Here is a 26,441-nt window from a genome sequence, read left to right as displayed (position 1 = left end):
TGGCTCTTAGCCGCTCTGTCAATAATACCTTTATTCAAAAGCAGGTAAATCTTGCAAGCTTAAACTTCAGCGCTAATTTTTTTATATTTCAACTCATTCTCATCAAAATACGTCATAATTTGTGAACATAAAGGGATTTTTAAAAATTGGTCAGCAGTTTTCCAATTTCTGGGGACCCATCATCTTTTATTTAGATTTTTACAAAGTTTATTTCTTCGCTTTCCCTATGGATTGCATATAGAGGAGCTGCCACTGCCAACCATACATCCCCTCTACAAAAAAAAATTCTTGCTTCGCTGGTGATAAAGTTTTATGGAAATTTAGAACTTGGTAAGTGCTTGGGATCATTATACGAGTTACCCTGAGTAAGATTTGGTATTTCTTAATGAAAACACACTAGGTATAATGTATAACTACTTTCCACAATTGAGTCAAAAAGCCCATGTCTAGAATGTTTCAGGTCAGAACATCCTGGTTTTTTAAGTTCTGATTTATACGTTAGCCGAAGGCATCATGGACAGAATACAGCATACTAGCTCGGGAATAAGGTCTTTGGTTATGCTATGGATTAGAGACGTACCGAGTACTCGGTAACTACTCGGTACTCGGCCTACTCGGCCAATATGCCGAGTACTCGGTACTCGGCCGAATTTTGATCAGATACTCGGCCAATACCGAGTAGTTGCAAAAAATTGAATGTATTAAAATTTACAAAAAAACTCAAGCATATATAATTTTCTGCAAACATTTACAATTCAAATTTAAATTTTGAGAATAATGAAGTTTGAAATACTTCAATGGAATAAATCTTGGCTCGAATGTCTCGAAAGTTAATAAAACTTTTTTGTTAAAAATTGTGCAAATATGGAATTTTTGCTACAAACTAAAATTAGTTATAAGATATATAAAAGTACCTTAGCTTTAAAAATAAAAGGAAATAAAACAACCTTAGAAGCACAGTGCAGGATCACTGCAGGCACGTGTTTTGGCGTTACGAGGAATTTCTTTTTCAATGCATAAAATGTGAGCTCGTTGATTTAAAGGCATCCGGCAAAAGTCGAATTTTTTGTCGTATGCCTTTACCTTCTTTAGTTCACATGTTATGCCCTGGAAAGACGATCCCTGTAACCAGGGCTGTGGAGTCGGAGCCGGACTGATTTTGGCGTAAAGGAGTTGGAGTCGGAGTCGGTAGAAAATATGCCAACTCCGACTCCGGTCTACCTTTTTTTCTTTAATTTTCGCTGACTCTCCTGGCATTTTTTGAAAAACTGACTACCAGTTGATTCGATTACATGTATAAAAGCCTACTAATAAGAAAACAACTGTCATTAACAACCAGCTGGCTTGATTGTTCATCGAATTTTCTGTAATAGCCACCTACGCTGTTCCCTAGTTTGCTTGTTTTTCAACATTCTTGAAATAATAGCAACTGTGAGCACGGTTTTCTTACCTAACATTTTATATTTTTTTAATCACTTTAAAACAACAATAATAAATTTTTTTTAAATCACTTTAAAACAACAATAATAACATTTTTTTTACTTCGACCTCAGTTATAAAATTGTAAAAGGAATGTACCCCTTGAGCAAGTTGGAGCCCGTAGTTCGAGAGGTATCTTACGGTGTTCTGTAATTCAACTTAGTGTTGGCGTGCAAAGGCGCAAATCTAAAAGACATGATAAAATATATCTGTCTTTTCAATTTAAGGACAACATCTACAAGCTTGATTCTCAACAAAAGTATGAAATAGAACAAATATCTTGGTTACAACACTCAAATAATTGCAGTTAATCTTAAAATCTTCATTTCAAGATTAATTCTAAAGCAGCCAGTAAAATTAAAATTAAAAATTGAGGGACTAATTATAGGAAAAAGAAAAGCTATTTGTACAAAGCTGTATATTGCCGCATTTTCTGTAAAATTTTCTCCAAGCGTACATGTACCCCATATTTTCCCTCAATACAAGTATAGTGCCTTATTTTCGTTGAAATTTTATAGATGAAATATAATTTCAAATTTATTGGGGATTTTTTTTTTTTTTTTTCAGAATTAAAGTATGTGTATTGTTTTTATAAACTTTGAAATATACTTGAGGTGTCACCCACCAGATGGATCTCGGCCGGAGCGGACCGCCCTCGCTCTAGAAAGGTTTTTTGACTTAGCAAAAAAAGCGTTTTTGAAAATCACACGATTTGATCAACATCTATTCGTTAAACATTAATGGGGAGCAAGTTAAACCTTTTCAATTTTTTTTAACAATAGGATGATTATGTGATTTCAATTTTAAAATCGTAATTATTGGAACAATTTGATTTTCAAATTCAATTTCTGACGTTGTATGCTTCTTAATTTTACAAAAAAAATACAGCGCTTAAATTTCATAAGAAACAAATTAATATTTCAATCTATGTATAGAGGTTTTCCTCCCTTCTCATGAGGGGGATAGGGGTTGAATTGAAAAATAAATAAATAAAAAAGCCGGAGTCGGAGTCGGGTGTTTCGAAACCCCGGAGTCGGAGTCGGCTATTTTCCTTCCGACTCCGCAGCCCTGCCTGTAACACAGAAAAACGTGTCTGCAGTGTTCCAGCACCAGACTTAGATAAAATGAAAAGCTTTCTGCGAACACAATTCCTAACTGGAAAACTTTCTGCAAATAACTATTTTGCCTTATTCACGCTTTTATACAAAAATATAAAAAAAGGGGGGGGGAGGGAACTTTATTTTTATTTATTTATTTATTTTAAAACAGCATATAGTTTATGCTTACTTTTCACTAACTGAAGAAAACTGCTTAAACTATTATTTTTTGCTCAATATCAATCACATGATCATTATTATTACTTTCATTTTACAGTGAAAAAGTTCATGTAGATCTGATAAAACATGAGCTACCTGCTTTTTACTTGAAAATTTTATGAAGATATTTGATTTTGTACACAAATCAAAACTACTTATTTGTTTGAAATTAAGTATTTCTGCAAAAATAAATACTGTATTTTCTGCATGTTATCTGTTAAAAAAGTTTGAAATTAGTGCTCCCCCCCCCCCCCCCTCTTTCTACGCCAACGCATTTGAACTCAATTTACAGCGGGAGTGATCGTTCCGTAGTCTGTAAAGTTGTTTTTTTTTATGTACTTGAATTTTCTCCTTACGCGATCCAGGCTGTGTAAAATAAAAAACTATACAGTCATAGTAGGAGCGGTCTCGTCTTGATTTGCAACTGTTGACTCCTTTGTCTTTTAAGTAATTAGCGTACTATAATCGCGATTTCAAGAAGAAATTATTTTTTAGATTAGTTTTGCATAAGATTTAGAAGAAACAGAAGTAAAATGTGGGGTTTAAAAAAAAAAAAATTCATTTTTTTTTTAAATTAACGTTAGTAGTGAAAAATAAATTTCTGCAGAGCCAAAAATTTTCTGCGAACGCCGTTCGCGCGTTCGTCTATATTATGCAAGACTGTCCAGCACATTTGTTTTTTTTTGCTTTTAAAAACTATTTGTGTTTAGTGAACTAGACCTATAATGAATAAATTTGTATAATTTGTTTTAATTCCAATTTGATAAGTCATACCTTTTATTTATTCATTTTTAGTTTAAAAAATATTATTTTTGCAAAGTTTTGTAGTTAAATTTCAACAGGAATTAAGTTTAAAAACTATTATATGGACAAGGAGGTCTATACTACTATTTCAATAAGTTCAAAATTCATTGGTGTGTGTCGGTAGTCCTTCTTTCAACATAATTGGTACTGGGAAACTCAGCCGAGTAGTGAAAGGCCGAGTTACTCGGTAACTCGGTACTCGGCCGAGTACTCGGTACTCGGCCAAAGTGCTACTCGGTACGTCTCTACTATGGATGTTAGCTGCCAAAGCCTCAGCTATTTACCCACATGCATTACTGGAGCTTAAAAAGTCATATAAACCTGCACAATCAAACTGAAAAGGAAAGAGTTATTGAAATTTTAAAGGCAACTGAAAAAACCTTTGCTTTTGCAATTCAAACAATCAGTCAAAAGTAAACCAAGATACTCACAGCTTTAGTTTTGTAAAGATTAATCTTTTGAACCAGACTAACAATTGGCTGAGCACTTGATTTGTTAGACATCTTTTTTAAATATGTTAATTATCAAGCTATACTTTCCCCAACAGAACACTTAAAATACGCGATACATCTTCATTTAATATTTCAAAAAATATGCAAGCACAGAAAAGTTGAATCTCATCCAAGTATCTCGAAAATGAATTTTCTACGGCAAGCAGCCACATTCGTGATAAACATTCTCTTCAGAGTGAAAAGCCATAACTTAATTTTGTATCATTTAATAATCCTGGACTTTCATGGCATGTAACATAAATGAAACATTAGCGGTAATTCTCAACAGCTGACAGCAACAGCAGCAGACGAAGATGTCGATTGTGTGATGACCATTCGCGGTTATGTATTAAGTTAAAACTCAGTTAATAATAATTCTTGGTTGCGTTCGATGAAACTCACCGGTCTACCGGTAAGTAATAGCCGAAGCGTTCTATGATCAACCGGTTACCATAGCGGTTACCATTCTAAACAGTTGATTGGTTGATTGGAGCAAGTGATTAGCTGTCACGTGATTAACTAACCGGTAGCTCCCGGTCGAGCTCGTCGAACGCAACCCTTGAGTTTACTCCTCCTGCTCTGAGGTTTAGTCCCACCTTTATCTGTGCTTGTTAGATATAAATTCATTCATCATAAATGAAGAAAAATACATAATGTTTCAAAGCACCAACTCTATTTGAGTTGTAAACTTTGCATCCGTCTAAATACAAGAAAACTCTACCTCAGCAATTGAAACAGGGGTAACCTCTTTAAAGAAACACAGGAGTAGAACTTGACGATGTCTTCCGAAAAATATGTGCAATAAATACGAAAAATCATGAGTTTAGTATATGCATGCTTTTGCATATTCTATCACTTCAATGACCCTAGGACCATGGAGATGACCACCCACTACTTTACGATCGGATGATCTCCTCTTTAACCTATCAGAGCAAAGACTCTGGCAACTTGCTACTGTTGCTGTATTATTGTTTTAATTTCGTTATTGGATTGGAGTGGATTAAAAAGTGTTTCTAAAATCCTTTAAAACTTTATGGCTGCATCTTTTGAAACGGTTCGTATCTATTTATCATGGTCTAAACTGTTTCATATTTTAGCAATACCTCGTAGGAATTTACCTTCTCATTTGAATTACATGTATGTATTTTTGCATTTTCTAGTAGAAATGTCAATGGCATATTCCTTTTTGTGGGGTAGGTAGTATATAATTTTCTGAGTGATGCTAATCACGCAACCATTTTAAAGTTTTATTTTTTCGAAGCAGCTGTGTTATGTGTGCTTTGGATATTCGCTTTATGCTTGTTTTGATAAACATTATAAATATCATGCATACCAGTTCGTAAATCTCGGGGGGAAAAATCAGTAGCAAAACGACTTTTAAGTCAAGAATATTTTACGAACTAATACAATACTTATAGCTAATAATTGCTGAAAGTATTTTACCCCAAATATTGCAGAAGTGTCGGGACTTAATTCTTTCTTTCCCTTAGAAATTAAAATCATGTTTTGTAGTTGCACTGATAATATGTCGAACTGAAAGTCATTGTTATTGCACTTACAAAACATCACCAGAAATGTTAATTTCGCGGTGCAATAATTTCATTTTAAAGATGCTCCTCTGTGAAATGTGAAAGATTAATAAAATTTCACTTACTCTCCCAAAGGTAAAAGATAACTTTGCATACTTAGGATTGTTTACTTTAAACTTCTAAGCACATTCTTGAAAAAAAAATTTTCGCCAATTTCTACCAAAAGAAAGAAGTATTTTGAAAATGTATTTTTATTTATTTGATATTGAATATGTTAAATTCATTTCAGTTTGTTTTAAAATGTATGTGGAATCTCATTTTTGGCCTTTCAACTTATAATACAACACAGTTTTAGCTGTAATTATATGTGTGCAGAAATTGTTATATTTAATAATTTTTATCAATATTTTGTAGACAAGTTTTTAAATGCTTTGTTTTATTACTGCATTAAAGAGTAGCGTTATAACTTCAAAGTTGATTATAAAATTGTGTTTAGAAAATACTGAAAAAAGAAACCTACTTGATCAGTTTAAGAATTGAACTTTTCAAAAATGGGGAAAAAAAATCAAGTTGAGGAGCCACTTCAAAACTTCACCACTTTTGGTTGTCAAATCAACCAAAAAAAAAAAAAAAACATCAACATGACCCTCAGGTTTTCATGTCACTTTCCAAATTTTTACTCTGTGACATTTTATGCAACTCTTTCAATCATAATTGTAAATTTTAAAATGTATTTTTTAAAAACTTTCCGGTATTATTTAAGATACTGTTAACTCAAGTTCTTTTGAGTGTAGAGTTGTGCAAGCTCTGATTTTAAAGTAAATTGCATGCAGTTTAATTTTATATATAACTTAAGATCTGAAAAGAAGGGGAAAAAAAGTCATAAAACTAATAGGGAAAAATCAAACTGACAGGTATATTCACCTTTAACACAATCAATTGTGGTAAAAATGAATGTGCCTTTTAATTGTCTTTTTTTTTTTTAATGAGATGGAAAATTTAACACTGGAACTACTGTCTAACATGCCCCCGTGTCAAAGCCAAAATTTTCAAGCTTAAAATCTCCCCCAAAACAAGTTTTACTCTCAATTTCCCTTTTTTATATTTGCAGCACATTTAATAAGTTATTACATGGAGAAACTTAGCAATCTCATGCATTATTCAGCATAAATACATTTGATGTATGGTTAATCAACGTCAGTTGAAAAATTTTACTGTACACAAAAAGACAGACTAAAAATTAAAAGACAATCTGGTTTTAAAAATAAAATTTATCATTTTTCATAAAAGTCAGCCAACGTACCAAACTATTGGACCAAAAATCCCTCCCTAAATAAAATTAAAAGATTTTTTTTTCTGGCAAAGGGTTTCCTTTTGATGTTGAGTCCACCCCCACCCATTCAGCTTGAACTTTTAAATCCGACATATTTTGCCCCAATATATCTTCTCATCATATTAGAGTTTAGTGTTTTATGCATGTTGTTACTTGTTAGTTAGTTTCTCCGAACTGAAGTGTAGTTGAAACTTAAATTTTCTTGCCAGTATTTATAAATATTCAATTTACACAATGCAGTAAAATTTCCAAGAAGAAAATAAGCTTCAAAGAATGAAATGCATCTGATTTAAATCTATACTAAGGTCAGGCATTATCAGACTTTCTTTTTTTTATCACTGAAACAGTATGATTTTTTTCAGAAAAGTTACTTTTTCCGTTAAAGGTAACTTGTTTACTTTTTACCTTGGCGACAATAGAAAAATTGCTTAAAGCAATTTGATGATATCTTCTACAAGTTCATGGTGATCCTAACACTTAGAAGTTAAAGTTGTTGAATGATGACAACTACGAAATTTTTAGTTTGCATTGCAATAACAATAAATGAATTAAAATTGTCAAAAAAAAAGTGCCATGTAACATATGCTTGATAGAAATGTACCAAAGATTTCATTCATGCAGCAAAAGTGTTCCTTTCTGATCTGAATAAATGTGGTAGCGTTAATATAGTTAATGTAATTAATAAATAATATGTTATGTTATGTAATATAGCATGTGTTATATATTTATTTATTATAACTGACTAAAACATGTGTTTGTTTCCCAATACAGGTAGTTTTAAAAATTCAGCAAAATAAGTATGGTATTTGAATCTTTCTATGATAGTGAACAATGCATTCTTCATAATGTAACTAGTTGCACGACTTTTCCAAAAAGAATTAAAAATGCAAAAGGTACTGTTTTGATTCTCATATTTTTCTTACCAAAAGCACTGAAATGTACTTGATATAGACTAAAACATTTTTTCCCTCTCTTACAGTGTCCTATACTTTGAACTTAATTTTGCTGAAAGGATAACTTCAGCTATAAACATTGGAGAACAGTTCAGAAGAAGAGGGCTGCTGCACCCCTAGAGTGTTACAAAGGATGGGGTCTATGATCAGCAGCTTCTTTCAAACAGGTGGCCATCTTTTATCTTCCGGGACTTCCGAGACAACTAGGAATACAGTACTTGCTCTCCTTCAGGATATGAGAGAAAAAGAAATGTCCCACATAGAGTGGTGTTCGATTGAAACTTACATTAGCAACATACCGAAGGTTTGAATTTTAGAAATTATCTTATATAATTAAAAACTGAGCGTATATATGTATGTATGTCCAAATTACTTCTCCTGAACGCCTGTGAACTGACCAGTGAACCAGGTATTGATAGATTCGTAATTTTCCCGTCTTTATTTTTTTCTATTTAACACCATCTTTCGATGATGATTAGCGAAGATATAAATTAAAAACTATTAATTGTATGACACTTAGATTTCAACATAAAATCCCTATTTTTCAAAGGCTTTCCTCCATTTAAATTATTCAATACTTCATCTCAACTTTCCGTAACAATGCTTTTATTTAAATTTGTAGCATGAAGAAAATTATTGAGAAGAAAGATCTGTTGCCATTTTTTTTCTCAAATATGAACAAATAAAATTCTGGCTTTTGTTCTGAGGCTTTTCCTGTAATTGCGGATTTAAAATGCTTCTATTTTGGTTATTTTTCCACAATCTGCCGCAAAATTTCTATGTTTTTTTTTGTTCAAGCCTGATTGTTGGACATACATCACTTAACAAAATTTTTATTTTCGAGATAGACCATGCAAAGCGAGCAACATAGCTAGTTATTTTTTAAGTATTGTTGAACATATGTTATTACAATATAACTTCGATTCAACAATACCGGATTCAACGATTTCCTCAATTTAATGAAAGATTTCACTGGTTCAGATTTGCTTGCTTTGATTGTCTATGCTCAGTTTAATTTAGCAATATTCTTGATTTAACAATAACTTTTCCAGCCCCTAGACAATCATTAAAGTGGGGTTATACTGTTTTTAATAATTCCGTAATTGAACCATGGAATTCTGCCTTCCTGTTTGTTACCCCAAAGATTGCTCCTCTTGATTTGTAGATTTAAATTTGTTATCACTTGCAGTGGTTGACTGGTTTCTTCCACCCTAGGAAAAAACAGTGGAAAAAAACTTCCTTTATCAGTACATTAAAATTTTTAATTAAAAATGCTGAAAATACCAATAATAAATATGTAACTTCATTTCTCTTGCGTTAATAAGTTTTAAACCAAATTAGTACAAAATGAGGAGTGTGACATGGTCATTGAGAAACCCAAACTAAAAAAAGTTAGTGTTAATTTGTGATTTTGTGTCAAGCAGCTATGTTTTCCTGGTCAAATATAAGTTCTTGTAACTTTTTTAATCTACTTTCTTTCTCAATGTTTTAAAAGTATTTAAAACAGCAAACGAATGCGATTTCATTTTCCCTGTTATCAATTTTAATTTTCCCTGCTACAAAAGTTTTTTTTTTTTTCCTACAAAACTTAGTTTTCTCTTCTATGGAAGTTTTTTTTCTGCTACAAAACTTAGTTTTCTCCACTACAAAAGTGATATTTCTTGCTATAAAACTTCGTTTTTCCAAAAACTTCTGCAAATCTGTTCAACTGAGTGGCACCTCTGATACAGGTTCAGGGTTCGTACGCCCTTGAAAAACCTTGAAAAGTGCTTGAAAAAAAAAGTTCATTTTCAAGTGCTTGAAAACCTTGAAAAAGTTTTAAAACCTTGAAAAAGTTTCTTAGTGCTTATATTCTCTCAAAAATCAACGAATTGTGCTTAGAAGTTTTAAAAAAGTATTTCACCACCGCAATTTTCTAAACATGTGCTCAGTATGCAACATCGCGAAAAATTGCTTCCGTGTTTGGGATTTCGATCCTTTTGCATCTTGTAAATATTTTGATTTTTTTACAACCGAAAGATATTTTGACATATAGTACCTTAGATTAGTTTATTTTTTTTTTAATTTCATTAATTAACAAAGAAATTAATTTGGAAACCATGACAACATTGAACATACTCGGGTTTTGCGGAAAATTGCTCTTGTGTTTGAAATTTCAATCTTTTTGCATCCTGCAAATATTTAAATATTTTGGCTAATCAAATGTTAGTTTCGCATATGCTACCTTAGATTAGTATATTTTTTGTTTAATTTTAATAAAAAACAAATTTATTTCATGGGAAACATGCCACGTCGAACAAACTCTGACTTTGCGAAAAATTGCTTCTCGTGTTTGAAATTTCAATCTTTTTGCATCTTGCAAATATTTAAATATATTCACTAATCGGATGTTATTTTCATATTTGCTACCGTAGATTAGCATATTTTATGTTTAATTTCAGTAAAATATAAGTTTATTTTATGGGAAACATGACAACATTAAACTTAATTCGCGAAAATTTGCTTCCCTTGTTTGAGATTTCAATCCTTTTGCATTTTGTAAATATTTTATATTTTTGACAATTAGTAGTTATTTTGACACTGCTACATCAGATTAGCTTATTTTATTTTAATAACTAAAGAGTTAAAGAATTTATTACCTTGGTCTTGTTTAATTATTTGCTTATTTATTTTTGCAATTTTAAATGATTATCTTTACCTAATTTTTGGTCATAACAGATTTTTTTTAAAAAAATTTAAATTTCAGCAGCTGAGCACCTAACAAATTAACTCAAAGTTTGTATTTTAAATATAAAGTTGATTTCTACAATTTTATTTATAAGTACATCATTTTTTATGTCTGCTAAAATAAATAAGGTGTATATCAGGGGTGGTTGTAATATGATTATTCACTTGAAATCCAGTAGTGTTCGTTTTTATGCTTTTACCTCCCTATATCTCCAATTTTCCCCTTTTCCTCAAATGTTCAAAATTACTACTTTATTAAGGTTGTGGGTACTTGGAGCTTACTGAAAGAGACTTTAATTAGCAAAGGGGTAGATAGCTTAAGGAGGGTCATTCATCTTCATTTGGATCTAATAAATTGACCAGTACCAGCCTAGCTAGGCCCAGTACCTGTTGCTGGTTATCAACATGCACTGGGCATTGTATTTCTATGCAGAATATTTTGACTTAATTAAATATTTTATGAATTGTATGCATAGCAAAAGTTATTGTTGTACATATGTATATTCAAGTAATAGGGGTCTTAGTTTTAAAAATTATTTCCCCCCCCCCCTCGCCCCATTTTGCTCTTTGAAACTTTCAGGTAATTTTTTATGAACTCACAAATCACAATTACACCTGAATATTATTGCCTTTCTAAATTTAAATTAAAATTTCAACAATAACCCATTTTTTTCCCAAAATAAAACTACTTTTGTCATAATATATGTCAACTTATTGTGGACCTTTTCAATTTCGAAATATGGCTCTATAAATTTGAACTTGCACATTTATTGTCTATTGCAAGTTAATCAATGAAAGCTGAATAGGCTCAAGTTTGCATTCAGAGTATTTATCACTGCTTAAGCTGCTTTTGTATATTTTGAGGTGTAGAGACTGGACTGTGGACTTTAATAAACTTTTCTTACTTCGTAATTTTTAAATTTACTCGAGGACAGTTGAAATGCCTTATTGGCTGAACAGCTAATAAATACATACGAATAATTGATTTGCATACTTATAAATGATTTGCAAACCTAATATTTTTAGAACTTAATAGTGCAAACTGAAATAACTTTCTGGGTAGTGTTTTTGTCCTAACCGCCCTTATATTGTAATAAACCACTGTATAGATATTGGAAATAAATGTTGAAACCAGGGGGGGGGGGGGGGGAGTGACTTCAAAAACTCCTCTCTGGCAATGCCATTGAACATGGGTATTTTAGTTTCTTCCCATAAAAGTTAAAAGCACTTATGAAAGGTTTTTTTTAAAAGTATTAATTTGCTGATTCTAGAAAATATACAAACCTCTGACTGCTGCAACCTTTGAAAAACCTCAAAATCAAACCTCTTGGTATCTGCTTCTCTTTATGACCAAACTTTTCAAACATTTTCAGAAAAACTTTCAACGCAGTAGATCTTTCATCAAAGCGTCTCTCGTTGTAGAAAAAGCAATTTTGTTTTCCTATACTTTTTTGTATTATTGCCTTATTTCTATGTGTTTGTAGTAAATGAAATCTGCATACAATATTTTTAGTACAAATTTATGATATTGCCTTGAAAACAAAATTTTTTACCTTGAAAAGTACTTGAAAAGTGCTTGAATTTTTTTTCTGCCTAAAGGGTATGAACCCTGAGGTTATAGAGAATTAATCATAATTGAATGTACTAAGTACATAATATAAATAAAAGAATGTATGATTATAAAATTCATGAATATATAATGAAACTATAAAAGTGTATTTTGTTTTTGAATAGAGTAAGTTAAATTATATTAATATATGAGTCTCAGAATTGACTGTCAGAGATGATTTATTACAAAAAGGTTTAGTGTATAAAAAATCCAATATTTGCAAAATATAAGATGTTTTCTTATAAACTAATCCACTATTTCTGATGTTATTAATATTTTGTTAATTTTCATTGACATATTAAAAGGCATGAACTTTTTATCTTGATTCATTTTTGGTATGAATGATGTATATAATAACAAATAATGGTTTTTATATAAAATTTTTTTTATTTTTATTTATAGGGTGAAAACATTCTTTCAGTGGCCAGTGCTGATGGATACAATTTGCTTCAAAGAGCCATAGGTTTCAACTGTGTTGAGCTTGTGAAATGGATATTAAACCGTGGCTGTGATGTTAATCGTGGGGCTTGTAGCTTGCCATTACACATTGCGGCTTTCCATGGAACAGAAGAAATAGTTGAATTATTGTTGAAACATGGAGCTCGAGTTGATTTAGAAGCAAGAATGTGCTTTCCTGGCCCACATAATCAAAATTGCGAATTGAGATTTTACGTTGTTCCTGGAATGGGCATGGAAAATAGAACACCTGATAGATTACAATCTGCTGAATACTACGCCATTGATGGTGATCAGTCTGAAATCTTAGAACTACTTTTAGCTCAGGGGGAAGATAATTGGTTGCCATGGCAGCAGAAGCGTCCGTTGTTACATCTTGCATGTGAGAGAGGAGCATGGAATTGCGTGAGATACCTTGTGTCAGAGCGGTCAGATGAAATCAATCAATGTTATGATGAATATTATCCAATTCATCAAGCTGCAATACAAGATTTAAAGTTTCTCGGATTGCTCATTCAGTGTGGAGCTGACGTTCAAGTGCGTACAGCAACACAGCAAATGACAGTGTTGCATGTTGTTTTGCTTTCGGGAAGAAAGTCGGCCGAAGAAACTTTAAATACCATCAAAATGCTGCTCGATCATGGCTGTCGAGATTTGATTAACGAACCCGATACTCTTGGAAATACCCCATTACATGCGCTGATTGTACGTTATGCTTTAGAAGAATCTAGATATGGTTATAATTCAGAGCCTAGACCTTGGAATAAATGGGATATGCTTCATATGGTTAGATATTTGCTTCAAAATGGTGCTAGTCCAAGCATAAATCACCAAGGAAATAGTGCTTTAGCATGTGTGTTGCGTCACATAAGAGATTGGGAATTTCGTTATGAACTTTTAGAAATGCTTTTACAAAATGGCGGCAATCCGAACTGTGTTGGCAGGGATGGTTCTGTGCCTCTTATGGTGTGTTTAGTACCACTAATCAATAAAGATCCCTTACATTATTTGACACATACGAAGAAGGTATTTTATCTGAATTCTGTTCGTTTACTCTGTAAATATGGTGCTAATCCTAATTGTTCCTCCCGGAGCAATTTAACTCCGTTGCATGTTCTGGTCTTCACTGCCAGTGAATATATCATATTAAATCGAGAGGTTGAAAAAAATAACGCATTCGCCTTTATTCGACAATTACTAGTCATCTTACTTCAGCATGGACTCGACCCAAATGTTACATTCTCTCAACGAACACAGCATATTCTTTTGGCTCTAATGGATATGGTACAAAATGCTCGTGTACCATCTGATTTGCACTATGTGTATGACTTGACTCTTGTTTTGCTTCAGTACGGAGCTAATCCTAATACAAGCATCAGTACGACGGAACCTATGATTTATCATTCACAAAGTTCTGTTTATATTAAGAAGCCTTCAAATTGGGTAAGTGTGAGTTTAATACTTGCATCATTGAGAGTGTTATAGTTAAAGTGACCTCTGTTGATGACGAATGTTTTGACACATATTTATTTTAAGTAATGTATTAATATTTATTTATTTAGTTTATATTGTAATAAAATTGTGATGTTGTCAGTTTAACCTGTTCAAATGTATTTTGCATTTTTCTTTCATTCATGTTTAAAATTAAAAACTTAAAGCCAAAATTACTTTATTTTCACCTACATAATGGTATAAGTGAATATTTACGACGTGATTTTGCTCAGCAGGAAAAAAAAATAGATCAACAGTTTTTCCAGTTACATATAAATTAGAAATCTTCTTACCTTAAAATAAAAAGTTAACATGTTGAACTCTCTGTCATCAGTATCTTATGGCATGTGCATCGGGTTGAAATTTCAAGGCGTTCTTCAATGCCAATCTGTGAAACCTCACCTCCCCAGGGGCGTAGCTAAGGGGGGGGTTTTGGGGACAAACCCCCCCCCCCCGAAAAGTTAGTCTCAAAAAAAAAGAGAAAAAGAAGAGAGAAGAGAAAGGAAAAAAAGAAGAAAAGGAAAAAATTCCAAGCGATTACACACACACACATATATATATATATATATATACATATATATATATATATATATAAAAGAAGTAACCCCCCCCCCCCCCCCCCGAAAGTCGGGTCTAGCTACGCCACTGCACCTCCCCTTTAGTGTTAGTTTTCAGCAGTAGTCCAGATGGCTCCAGGTTTGGTCCTCGGAGAGAGATGGATTCATTTATCTGATTTGTTTTTATTATTTGTAGTAAAATATTTACTGCAGCATATGATTTTTCTCAAAAAATCTTTGGCTTTAGCAAAAATTCCCCAGGAAATTACTTATTTTGGTTTAAAATTAAAAAAAAAAAATTCTTGCAAATAAAATTTTATGGAACATCTAAGAGAAATAACAAGAGGGGATCTTAATTACACAATTTAAAAAAAAAAAAAAAAAGTAGACAGCATTTTTACGGGTCATGGAAATCCTGGAAAGTGATGGAAAAAAAATAAGCAAATTTCAGGCCTGGAAAAGTCGTGAAAAATTGAAATTTTCATTGAAAGTCATAGAAATTTATTTCAAATCATGGAAAAATAACCTGGACAAAGCGAAAGTAACAGTAAATAATAGAGCATTAGAAATCTTGAGTAGTTTAAACAGTATTGCTCATAAAGCTATTAAAAATGGAAAATTGAATGATCCCAAAATCAAATCTGAATTTTGAAATTTCATTGCATCCACTTCTGTTGCAGCTGCTCTCTCCTTTATTTGAGATGTGATTTTACTGCTTGAGCATTACTCATTTTGAATTTACTATTATTTTCAACACTTCTTATGTTTTATATTCTGTAGTAGCAACCTTACACTTTCTTAGTTTTGCCATTCCACTCAAAAAACGCAATTCAATTGCATACAAGTTTGTTTCCATCACTTGTAAGACATTTATTATTAAATTTGTCAGAATGTAACTTAATTTGTTAAAGGTTTTAGAAAAAAAGATCTTTAGCCAAGTGATAGAATATACAAAAGCGGGAATTCTAATACTCTAAAACAGTAGTGCCCAACGTGTGGCCCGCAAAACTAATCCATGTGACCCACTACAATGTTCAATGTCAGGAATCAAGCATTAGGCTCTGTAATTTCTGAACCTAATAATTTATATGCATTTAAAAATGTGCAAATAAGTAAACAAAACAATTAATTTTGAATCAGAAGATTTAGTCTCTACTGAATGTTTTTTTTTATATACAAATATCTGGTTTAGAAACAAAGAACTAAACTATGTGGCTTTACTTTTAAGAACCAAAATACTGTCAAGTTGTGGATGATTAAATGTACTGTTGACACTAAAAGGAAACTTTTGAAGTAAATTTATTGTAACTTAGTGGTGACTCATTCAACCTTTGTGCATTCGTTATCATTCTGCCTGTTTATAAAAAAAAAGATTAGACATTTAAGCATCATTAAATTCTATTCAGTGCATTTTTACTTTGCTTAATTTTATATGATGAAGACAAATAAAAATAGTTTATTTTTTCAAGTGTACACTGATATTTTTTCCATTACAAGTAAGTGTTTCAATGAGGTAGGTGCATTCATGCAGAAGTCTTGCTAATGCTCATTTCCAAAAAAATTGGCAAGTTTGATATTAAATAGTGCTATTCTCTTCATGTAACAAGGTCATGAAAATTTCTATTGAAGTCGTGGAAAAGTCATGGAACTTTTTTTATACAAATAGAGTATGAACCCTGGTAGAGCAATCACTGAGACCTCATGTCTCCTGTTATGTCCTACTGTTGCACCTCCTCTGTTACAGATTAAATATTTATTGTCCAATTAGTAAAAGATGTATACTTTCTCATAACTGTTCATTTTTCTTTTCAGGTGCTGTATCATTATATCATGTTCATAATTAGGAAAGAAGAACTTTTAAACGACAAAGAAAAAAGTTTCACGAAATTAATATGGCTATATTATTATTCTATGAACCACAAAGAATTATATAAATGCTTCAAAATTTTAAATACCCAGACTACTTTAATACCAATGGGAAGTGATGTTGCAAGCCTTCTGAAATACATGCGAACGCATCCCAGGACTCTGAAACAAATGACTCGCGTTGCAATCTACAACGCTATGGAAAACAGGGTAGCTCCTAATATAAACAAATTGCCTTTGCCTCCTGCTTTAAAAGAATATATGTTAGACTGGAATCCCTAAAGATAAGTGACACATACAACTGAAATTACCGAGCTTAACTGAGAAATTTAAATATCTCTATAGTGTATGGTTGTGGTGTTGTTCTTCTGTGGAAATAATTTATAGTTTTCATGTGTTGTCAATTTATTTAGAATTGGACTGAATGAAATTCCAAATTTCACTCTTTGAACCCGGTAAACATGATATTTTGCTCTCTTTTTAGTATCTTTATGCGTTATTTTCTTAAATGCTGGTTTTATTCCCTCCAAGTGATGAGAAGATGTAGAATGACTATGATTCTTAGATTAGGTACTTCGCTCAAAAAATGAGATAATGATGCTATGATGCTTCGAACTTGTTTATTTGCGAAATTGAACTTTGCTTGTTCCCCCCCCCCCCCCCCAAGTGATGAGAAGATGCAGAATGACTACAATTCTTACATTAAGTACTTCACTCAAAAAATGAGCTAATCATACTATGATGTTTCAAACTTGTTTCTTTGCTTAACTGAAGTACTTGAAGTATTTTGTTCAATTACCTTGTTTTTGAAAATTGTTATGTATCACACCATCAAGCATTGTTTTCATAATTTATCATAGGGCTTATTTAAAGGAAATATGAGCTTTATAAAAAATATAAACTGTTTTCAATGATGTTAAGATTGTTTTACTATTTATATGTAGCTTGTTTAACGTGTTAGCTTTTTCATCAGCTGAACCTGGTAAACATGATATTTTGCTCTCTTTTCAATATCTTTATGCATTGTTATTTTCTTAAATGCTTGTTTTTTCCCTCCAAGTGATGAGAAGATGTAGAATGGCTACAATTCTTTGGTTAAGTACTTCGCTCAAAAAAGAACTATTTATACTATGATGTTTCGAACTTGTTTCTTTGCTTAATTGAAGTATTTGAAGCAAGTTGTTCAACTACCTTGTTTTTGAAAATTGTTATATATCACACCATCAAGCATTGTTTTCATTAATTTATCATAGATTTTTTTTTAAAAAGGAAGTTTGAGCTTTATAAAAAATATAAACTGTTTTCAATGATATTAAGATTGTTTTACAATGTATATTTAGCTTGTTTATAACATAACATGTGAGCTTTTTTATCAGCTGAATTTAACTAATAGTTTAATTCATAAGAATGCTTTGCTTATTTATTTTAAATTATTTATTTCTCTCCCGCCCTCCCCTATATCAAATAGGTTAAGTAAAATCATTTCCAAAACATTGTTCTCTAAATTTACTTCTTGCTGGGCAAAACTAATTTATTTCATTTCATGTTTTTAATTTATAACTGAATCCCGAATTTCATTTAAAACTTCTATTTGGCAATGTTCATTTTTCTATTTCTGTTTAGTAATGGAAAAGTAAGAAAAAAGGTCTCATTGAAATTGTTTTCTAAAAATATTTATGGCCATTGTTAAAATTATCAAAATTACTTTGCGTTTTACTAGTCTTTAATTTTTTTCTTCCTTCATTCTTTGAAACTTGCATTATGTTTTCAGCTACTTGACATTTATGCTTCATAGAAATTCTAACTATGCTACTTCCATTTAGTTTTCCAAATGGTTTAATACAAGCAGGAGCATTCTTCATCAGTGGTCCTCAAATGTTTTCACGTCATGCCTTTTTTTTTAAGAATTAAGCATACATACATTTTAGAAACACAACAAAAATATCAGTTTTGAGAGTGGTGGTGATGAAGTTTCTTAATTTTTTCACTTTTAATTTTCACACCGAAACCCAGCAAATTTCAAACACTTCTAAAGATTATTGTCTCATGTTACACAATCTTAAATTGCTGGTGACATTGGTTATTTTAGCTCTAAATAAAAATACAGATTGTTAAATAAAGCAAAAATTATCGAACTTAGATAAATGTGATTAACACCAGACTAAGAGATGCATGGAAAAAAGGGGTTAATGGAGGTTTAATTCAAAACAGGAAAAAGAAATGTATGCATTACACACTCAATGTAAAAAGTATGTAGTCATAAATGCTTATTTTTTACTCACCAAACTGAAAAACAAATAGATCAAGTATGTTGAAAATTCTGATGTTTATTTTCAAAATCAATAATTTTATGTTAGGTTTTTTCATTCATTAAACATTTTGTTTCAATTGCTTCAGATTTGCCATGGGTGTAAGCTCAGCCTCAATGCCATCATTATTATTATTCTATGCTTCAACAACAGGGGTTTCCAACTGGCCGCCCACTGAGCCCATTGGAAAAATAATTTGCAGCCTTAGATTTCAAGTTCTCATCCAAGAAAAATAGATTTTCAGGAATTCCCAATCATTACCAAATGCTGTTTATTAGTGATTTCTGCATTTTAAGAACTGTAAGATATGCTGCCAAGATTTGAATGTGTTTTATGAATGAAATAGTTGAGACTCTCTATGCCAGAGCTTGAGGTGGGCATCATTTTTGGTACTTGCATGTCGAAAACCTCAGTTCTTCCTCTGAACATTTAATATTGTCGCCCTCAAAGTTACAGTAGGATATCTTACTGTTATTCCTGGGATTAGATGTCTTACTGTTGCTCTGAGGCGACGATATACTTTTGGCAAAATTTCTCTTTTTCATTTTCTTTATTACAGTGCTCCAGTAGCCCTCCTCTCACTCCAGAAAAATATTTCGTTATGGCTATCACCAACCATTGAAAATTTGGTTTCATCTGCAGCCCTCAAACGTTAACTTGTTGGAAACCCCTGTTTTAGAATGTTATTGTTTTTTGAGCCATAGAAATCAAGGACCATAGAAATGGTCAACGTAGATAAATGATTGAGTGGGGTTTCACTGTCTGCAAGTAAGTAATTAGAAAAGTACAGTTTCACATGCTTGTTGCTACTTTTCTTGTAATTTGTACTTTAACACTTACCAATGTTAAATGCATTACATTTTTTAAATTAAGTTTTTATCTATTAAGTTTTATGCATTTTTATCTAAAAAATTCAGATAAAATGCTAAGAAGTTTGTTATTTCAATTTGTGTTGTAGTCAAGGATGCCCATATGGGGGGGGGGGCTCAAGCCCCCCCCCCCTTGAAATTAGAACTTCCTTGCTTTTAGTACTTTTTTCCTTGCAAAAATGTAAAATTGTCTTCTCCAGCAATTAATGAATAAGTTATTAAAAATGTCAAATTTTAATAACTTGAATCTGTACTGAAATCAGTTTCTATGGGGAAAGTATCCCGCTAAACCATGGGGAAAATATCTGAGCCCGCCCCCTTAAAATTTCACATATGGGTGCCCTTGGTTGTAGTTACTACGAGGTCTTAAGTGAACTCTACCACTTAAAATAACAGTAATCTTTTGTTTCCTTTGCAATTGATATTTGTTTTCCTGTTGTTTGTATGAAAAATGCATAATTTCTAAGTTTTCTGATAATGATAATATTTTTTAAGGTTAAATTTACTATTTATAACGAAAGCAATAAAATTTAATTTTGTTTGAGATACTGATTAGAAAAAAAAAATGCAATACGTTATATTATGAAGAAAAGTGCAAGTTGGTCAGTATTAACCAACCTGAATACTTTTATCTGCAAATATCTGTATCAAGATTATGAGTTAACCTCACCATCAATGTTCCAGTTACCAGAAACACTAAGTAAATATTATCATGTGCTTGTAATAACTAGTTAACTGTACAGATACTGTTATAAATGCATCCTTAATGCTTTTAAACATATCTTTTCATCTAAGTCACACTTCTTTGACATATTAAGAAAACAAAATGTGCTTTTCTTCTCTTGTTATGTTTAATTGTTTTGAACACAAAAGGTTAAATTTTACTTTTGAAAAATGCAAAATTTAATATTAAAATTTGTAATTAATAGTAATAAAATGCATGCTTATTGTTACTTCTGACAAGTAAGCATCATACAAATTTATAATGTTAACCTTTTAACTGTGAAGTTATTTTGATACAGAAATTTTGAATATTTGTGTTGCAAAAATCAAATGTTTACAAAAATAAAATATACTTAGTAGTTAAAAATTGATGTTTTGAATTATACAGTAGGCACCGCTTAATGTGATCACGGTTAATGTTATCATTCGCTTAATGTTATCAGAATCATAAAGTCCCGGGACATTTGTATGACGGAACACACGTCAAAAAAGTTGGATATTGTAATCAGCGTCTTCGTTTATTGTTATCACCTTTTCATAAACTTTCAATTTTTTCCCCGTTTTTGTTCCTCAATTAACAGAAATACATAGGCAAACCCTGATGAGACTAACTTTCTGTGTAGCATTTTGTTGTTTTCAATAGCAGTTCAAAATTTTTCTAGGAATGAAGCTACAGAAATTTCGCCTCCCCCCCCCCCCCAGTGACCACAGAATCCCCCTTTCTTTTGCACCTAAAAAAATTCAGTCGCTGGACATGTTGCAGGCAGTGATGTAGGACCTCCATTGTTGCCATTACTTTGTACACTATTAAAGAATTGTGTTGAGATTGAAAACAAAGCGAAGTTAAAATTTAAACAAAAAGCAAAACCATGCTGGAAAAGATAGAAAAGCCGAATGTGCTTTGAAACTGGTTTACGAATGTCAGGGAAAACGGTCATATTATACTTCACCTATTACTATGTGATTAAAAATTACATAATTTAGCTTTAACTTTTTATAATTCAGATATTTCCATTCTGTTAATTTAATAATTTATAATTTAAAACTGCGTTCAGTTGAGTCATTGTGATTTTAATTTGAGGTTGCCTAAAAAAGTGCACCTTAATTGGAAAAAAATCATTAGTTTGCATCTCCTGGATTCCTTTCATTTATTCTTATCAGTCGGTTATTGTTATCAAATTGTATTTGTCCCAAAGTGATCAAATTAAGCGGCGCCTACTTTATGTATAAAAATTTTAAGGTTTTGTAGCCACTGCATACTTGTTCAAGACGGCTGCCACTCGGCATGGCAGTGGTAAAGTTTGTTTCTAGTGGAGCATTATTTTCTAAAAGTTAAAAAAAAATAAAAAAATAAATTGTTTGAAAAAAAAAATAGAAATATGTAAAATGTTTGCACTTAGGACATAAAACATTATCCTTTGAAACCTTCAATAAAAAGCCGTCATGCATTGAATCAAGTGCAAATCGACTTTTCTCGAGCTAGATTCAGGTTTGACTTGGAGATGAAGCTAAAATAAATTTCTCCCGATTTATATTCAAGTATAACAATACGATGCACTCAAAAAAAAATTACCCTGAGTAATATGCGGGCGTGACATTTTGGATCAAAAGTGCTTTGTCCGAAATTATTTATTAATTTTTTTTTTGCATATGTTAAAATGTGAAAGATAGTTCTTCAGCTGAATGCATAGAGAAATAGCACAGTGAAGTAAATGTTTGTTACAATTTATTTTGTGCTTGCTAGGAATATGTGTTGAATGCATAACTATGATTATTTTTTTAGGAAGTCTGTTATTGTTTATGTTATTTCTGCCCTTGCTGTTATATTACAAAATGATACATCTTTGTCCGCATAAATTTAACTGATAAATTTTATCAAAACAAACAGCTATTTTAATCCTCAAGAAGCCTTTTCAGTTTAATCAGGTATTTTGAAAAGGAATGTCTTTCAGACTAAAAGTTTTTGTAAAAAGTAATGATTAATACCCTCTATTTAATTTCTTTTGTGTTGACGTTGACTGTTGTGAAATTGGCAACATATTTCATTTAAAAAAAAGAAATGTTGGTTTTCTTTTTTATCAGCAATAGTGTTTGCTTCAGAAGTTATGAAAAATAGATAACATCGCAATCAATGTCATCTTTATTTTTCATCACCTTTTCTATTGGCAAACTATATGTAAAAATGCTACTGGTGTGTATTCTGCAGTGTGCAAGTAAACGGCAGTATCTCCACAATGAGTTTTTGAGGTATTTGAAAAAATCTGTGTCAGATTCAATGTTAACCATTGAGAGATCTTGGAATTAGATGTTTTTTTCGCGCCTTTTTTCAACAAAAACCAAATAAGCAAGCTTGTACAATAAAGCTAACGTACAATAGATGACAAAAATGCAAAAAAAAGAAAAATTTGCAGTTACTGCCCTTTAACCTGCACACGGCAGTATTGTTATTTGATAGAATAAACTTAAACCATCTTTGTGTGGAGTACATTCTTAAAATGATTTATCATGTTTGGAGGCTGGTGTCTTCCCAATTGGTTTGTACCGCTTGTATACTGTAAAACAAATTTATAGAAAAATAAAACCTTTGAAATTGTACTTTTTGATAATGATCAGTGTTAAGTTTAATTTTCCTTCTAAGCCATTACTCAGGAGTACAATTTTCTATTAACATTTTTTTTTTACATAAATTAAATAGTTTTTCATGGGAATACATGAATTCAAATAATCTATTGAATCTCATCTACTTGGCTTTTGTATATCAGTTAATTTTTTGTTTAATTTTTGTAATCAAATAACTCTATATAAAATATTTTATGAGGTGTTTAAAATTTGCTGTGACAAAAGCAGTGTATGTACTATGTACTTTGTTTATAAAAATGGATAATAAAATTTATCAAATTCAACTCTTGTGTGATGTGTAATTATTTTTTACTTTCAATACTTCATCCGCATAATTTTATTGAAGCAAAATATTTTTCAAAAGAAAGATAAATAGGCAACGTTTTTTTTTTTTTTTTTTTTTTTTTTTGACTTTTACACTTATTTGTTTTAATTTGTTCAAATTTATTGTTTCATTTGTTAGTTAATGTACTTGATAATTTTAAGCAAAATATTTTTTTTTAAAATGATTGAATAGAAAAGGTTTCATAAGGAAAATGGTTAAGCCATCACTAATGGGGCACCCCTGTATTTGAAGGTACAAAGTTGCGATCCTTCTCACATTCCTACATCGTCATTCTTCGAAGTTTGATTGACGTATTCCCCCCCCCCCCCCCACACACACTGGAAGACTTCCCATCCATCATATTCTCAGGCAGAATGGCCTCTGGGGAATTTGTGCGAAAGTTGGTAGACACGAAATTTGCTGCTAAAGATGCAAAAAAATGTTTTAGCAAGAGTTTTAATAAAGAATGCATTGATCCCTCTTAATGTACTGTTGATAGCAAAATAAATTTTTTATTTTTTCATTTTGAAAAAAGTGCCTTATCATAGCATTTTCCATAAGGGACTCGACATAAATGATGTCACTTTTTTTCCAACTTAGGGGCCCTCCCCTCATTGAGTGACATAGTTTTTGTGGACACTGAACAGCTCCTTATTAATTGTATTCTTTAGTTTTTACTGCACAGATTTATGCACCTAACCTATACAGTCAAGCTTTTAAGCAAGAGCAATCTTTATCTTATTTGCGCTTGAATTTCAAGCCTTTGCGTTGGTTATCCATGATTTCTCCAAAAGTATTCACTATCTATCTGCCTTACCCGTGGCGTCCAATTCCGCAAATCACCGGATCTTTACTGCGATACACTTTACTTCCTTTTGCGTACGAAAGGAAATATGTACTATTGTAATCACGAAAAAAATTTCTCTCAAATTTCAGCGTACATCTCACTTTTCACCCCAGACCCAGAATGAAAGTTGAGTAGTTGCTTAAAATTGGCGTTATAAATGTAACTCCGAATTTGTTTTCAGTTTAGGGATATTCAGCGAGATTCCCGTTGAACCGACGTTAAAATTATCGATATTTCGAAAATGAATCTGTAAAACTATCTTTTAGCATTGGTTGGTAACAAATACGGGTTGCAAGTATTTTGAATGTTTTTTTTTTTTTTTGCTCAATCTGAAGGCTCTATAATAGTGTATTTATGGTTCTTTATGTATACACTTTCCATATAGTTTTAGTTATTGCATATGTTTCCTAGTTTCAGACGCTAGCAAAAACATCACATTGAAAGTGCATATGTCCCTTCTCAGGGCCGGATTTAGACTTAACGGGCCCCTAAGCTGTTTCAGTTATGGGGCCCTTTTTGTAGTTAGAACAACGTTTCTCTCGGTGGTCTAATTTTTATTCCCCCCCCCTAGTAGGGGAATAATGAGAGTTCTGCAACAGGAGGCGGTGGCACTAGTATGCATCTACAATCCGCCTCCCCCTCCCACTCTTCCTCCCACCGCCTCCTCCACTTCCTCCCCACCCCCTCCCGACCTTGGGGTTGACCCTCCCCACGACCGGGGCCGCCGCGAGAACCCGTAGAAGGTGACGAGGGTTTTTCCCGCGTTTTAGATATTTTTCCCGCGTTTTCGGACTTAGAATATTTTGAACTTGTTGTCATGGTATCCACAAAGTTTTTACTTTTTGGATGGCAACACTTGTTTGAGTTTCGGTTTTGGAATGGCAACACTTGTTGTCATGACAACCAGAGTTTTTTTCCTCCCCACCCCCTCCCGACCTTGGGGTTGACCCTCCCCACGACCGGGGCCGCCGCGAGAACCCGTAGAAGGTGACGAGGGTTTTTCCCGCGTTTTAGATATTTTTCCCGCGTTTTCGGACTTAGAATATTTTGAACTTGTTGTCATGGTATCCACAAAGTTTTTACTTTTTGGATGGCAACACTTGTTTGAGTTTCGGTTTTGGAATGGCAACACTTGTTGTCATGACAACCAGAGTTTTTAGTTTTCGGTTGGCAACACCTGTTGCTATGCTTTAACTTATGCGGTGTTTAACGTTCATGGCGCCATCTATTGAGAGGTTTATTTTTATTTTTTTATTTCTACGAATTTAATTATTTTTTTTTTTACAGAGTGTTGAAGTTGGGAATCGAACACCCAAACTTTGAGTTAGCAAAAACGTATGCTAACCACTATGCTATATTTTTCATTACTCTTTCAGTCTTAATGTGAATCTGTACCATGACAACGAATATTACAATTAAATTAATTTTAAAACCATCAGTTAATTTACTCTTTAGTACTAATCATGGCATATCATTAACTGAATTTCAGCTCATAATTGAAACTATAAGCATTATTATTATTTTTCATAATAACAAAGTTTTCACTTAAGTAAAGATTTATTTAAATACAACCATTCGAGATTTTAGATTTGGTTCAATGCTTTGTGGACTTGAAATATATTTTAAACTTTGATTTTCTTTTTCATGCATTTCAAACTTTATCATTTTTATTTTTTCTAACTTGTTAAATTTTCTTAACTAATTTCATTTTTCTTTGTCAAATTTACAAATATTTTTTCTAACTTGTAAAAATTTCGAAGAAATAATTTTCTTAACTAATTTTTTTTTTTGACTTTCATACAACAAAATATTTTTTCTTACTTGTTAAATTTTCAAAGAAATAATTAACTTAAATATTCTTTCACACATTTTGAACTTTAACGTTTTTTCCTGTCATTTAGCACTTTGATTTTTTTTTTTTTTCACTATTTTAGCGTTTTTCAATTATTTTCAGTCTTTAACTATTTTCTTAACTTTTTAGTCTTTAACTAATTTCAAGCATTTCAGACATAGATTATTTTTTCGTGATTTCGATTTTTTTTTTTAGTATATTTTAGAGTTTGATCATTTTCTCGCTTGTTTTTACTTTATCGTTTTTTTTTTTTTTTTCCCCCGATATTTTTAAACTTAGAAATTTT

At 31.8% G+C, this 26,441-nt stretch overlaps 2 protein-coding genes across 2 annotated transcripts in view; one reads left to right on the top strand and one right to left on the bottom strand.

The window, feature by feature from the left end:
* Window positions 1-4,163, bottom strand: part of LOC129224114 (polyphosphoinositide phosphatase-like) — a 60,067-nt gene extending 55,904 nt beyond the window's left edge. Inside the window, exon 1 of the mRNA XM_054858522.1 lies at window positions 4,031-4,163. Within this exon, the coding sequence (XP_054714497.1) occupies window positions 4,031-4,102 (72 nt within the window). The 5' untranslated portion in view covers window positions 4,103-4,163. The remainder of the gene's footprint in view (window positions 1-4,030) is intronic.
* A 3,869-nt stretch (window positions 4,164-8,032) lies between these two features.
* Window positions 8,033-16,893, top strand: LOC129224610 (ankyrin-3-like). Its single transcript, XM_054859095.1, has 3 exons — window positions 8,033-8,209; window positions 12,644-14,140; window positions 16,558-16,893. The coding sequence occupies exons 1-3, from the start codon at window positions 8,039-8,041 to the stop codon at window positions 16,891-16,893; spliced, it is 2,004 nt and encodes a 667-aa protein (XP_054715070.1). The 5' UTR covers window positions 8,033-8,038.
* The last annotated feature ends 9,548 nt before the right edge of the window (window positions 16,894-26,441 follow it).

Source organism: Uloborus diversus, chromosome 6 (assembly GCF_026930045.1).
Source record: "Uloborus diversus isolate 005 chromosome 6, Udiv.v.3.1, whole genome shotgun sequence".
NCBI lineage: Eukaryota > Metazoa > Arthropoda > Arachnida > Araneae > Uloboridae > Uloborus > Uloborus diversus.
Note: the sequence above shows the minus strand (reverse complement) of the source record. Positions and strands in the feature narration are given on the sequence as shown.

What these genes read in the sequence shown, in the direction of transcription:
- LOC129224610 (XM_054859095.1), top strand. Translation starts at nt 8,039, where the DNA reads ATGGGGTCTATGATCAGCAGCTTCTTTCAAACAGGTGGCCATCTTTTA. An exon ending in ACATTAGCAACATACCGAAG is followed by an intron (nt 8,210 to 12,643) that starts GTTTGAATTTTA and finishes TTTTATTTATAG; the next exon opens with GGTGAAAACATTCTTTCAGT. An exon ending in TTAAGAAGCCTTCAAATTGG is followed by an intron (nt 14,141 to 16,557) that starts GTAAGTGTGAGT and finishes TTTTCTTTTCAG; the next exon opens with GTGCTGTATCATTATATCAT.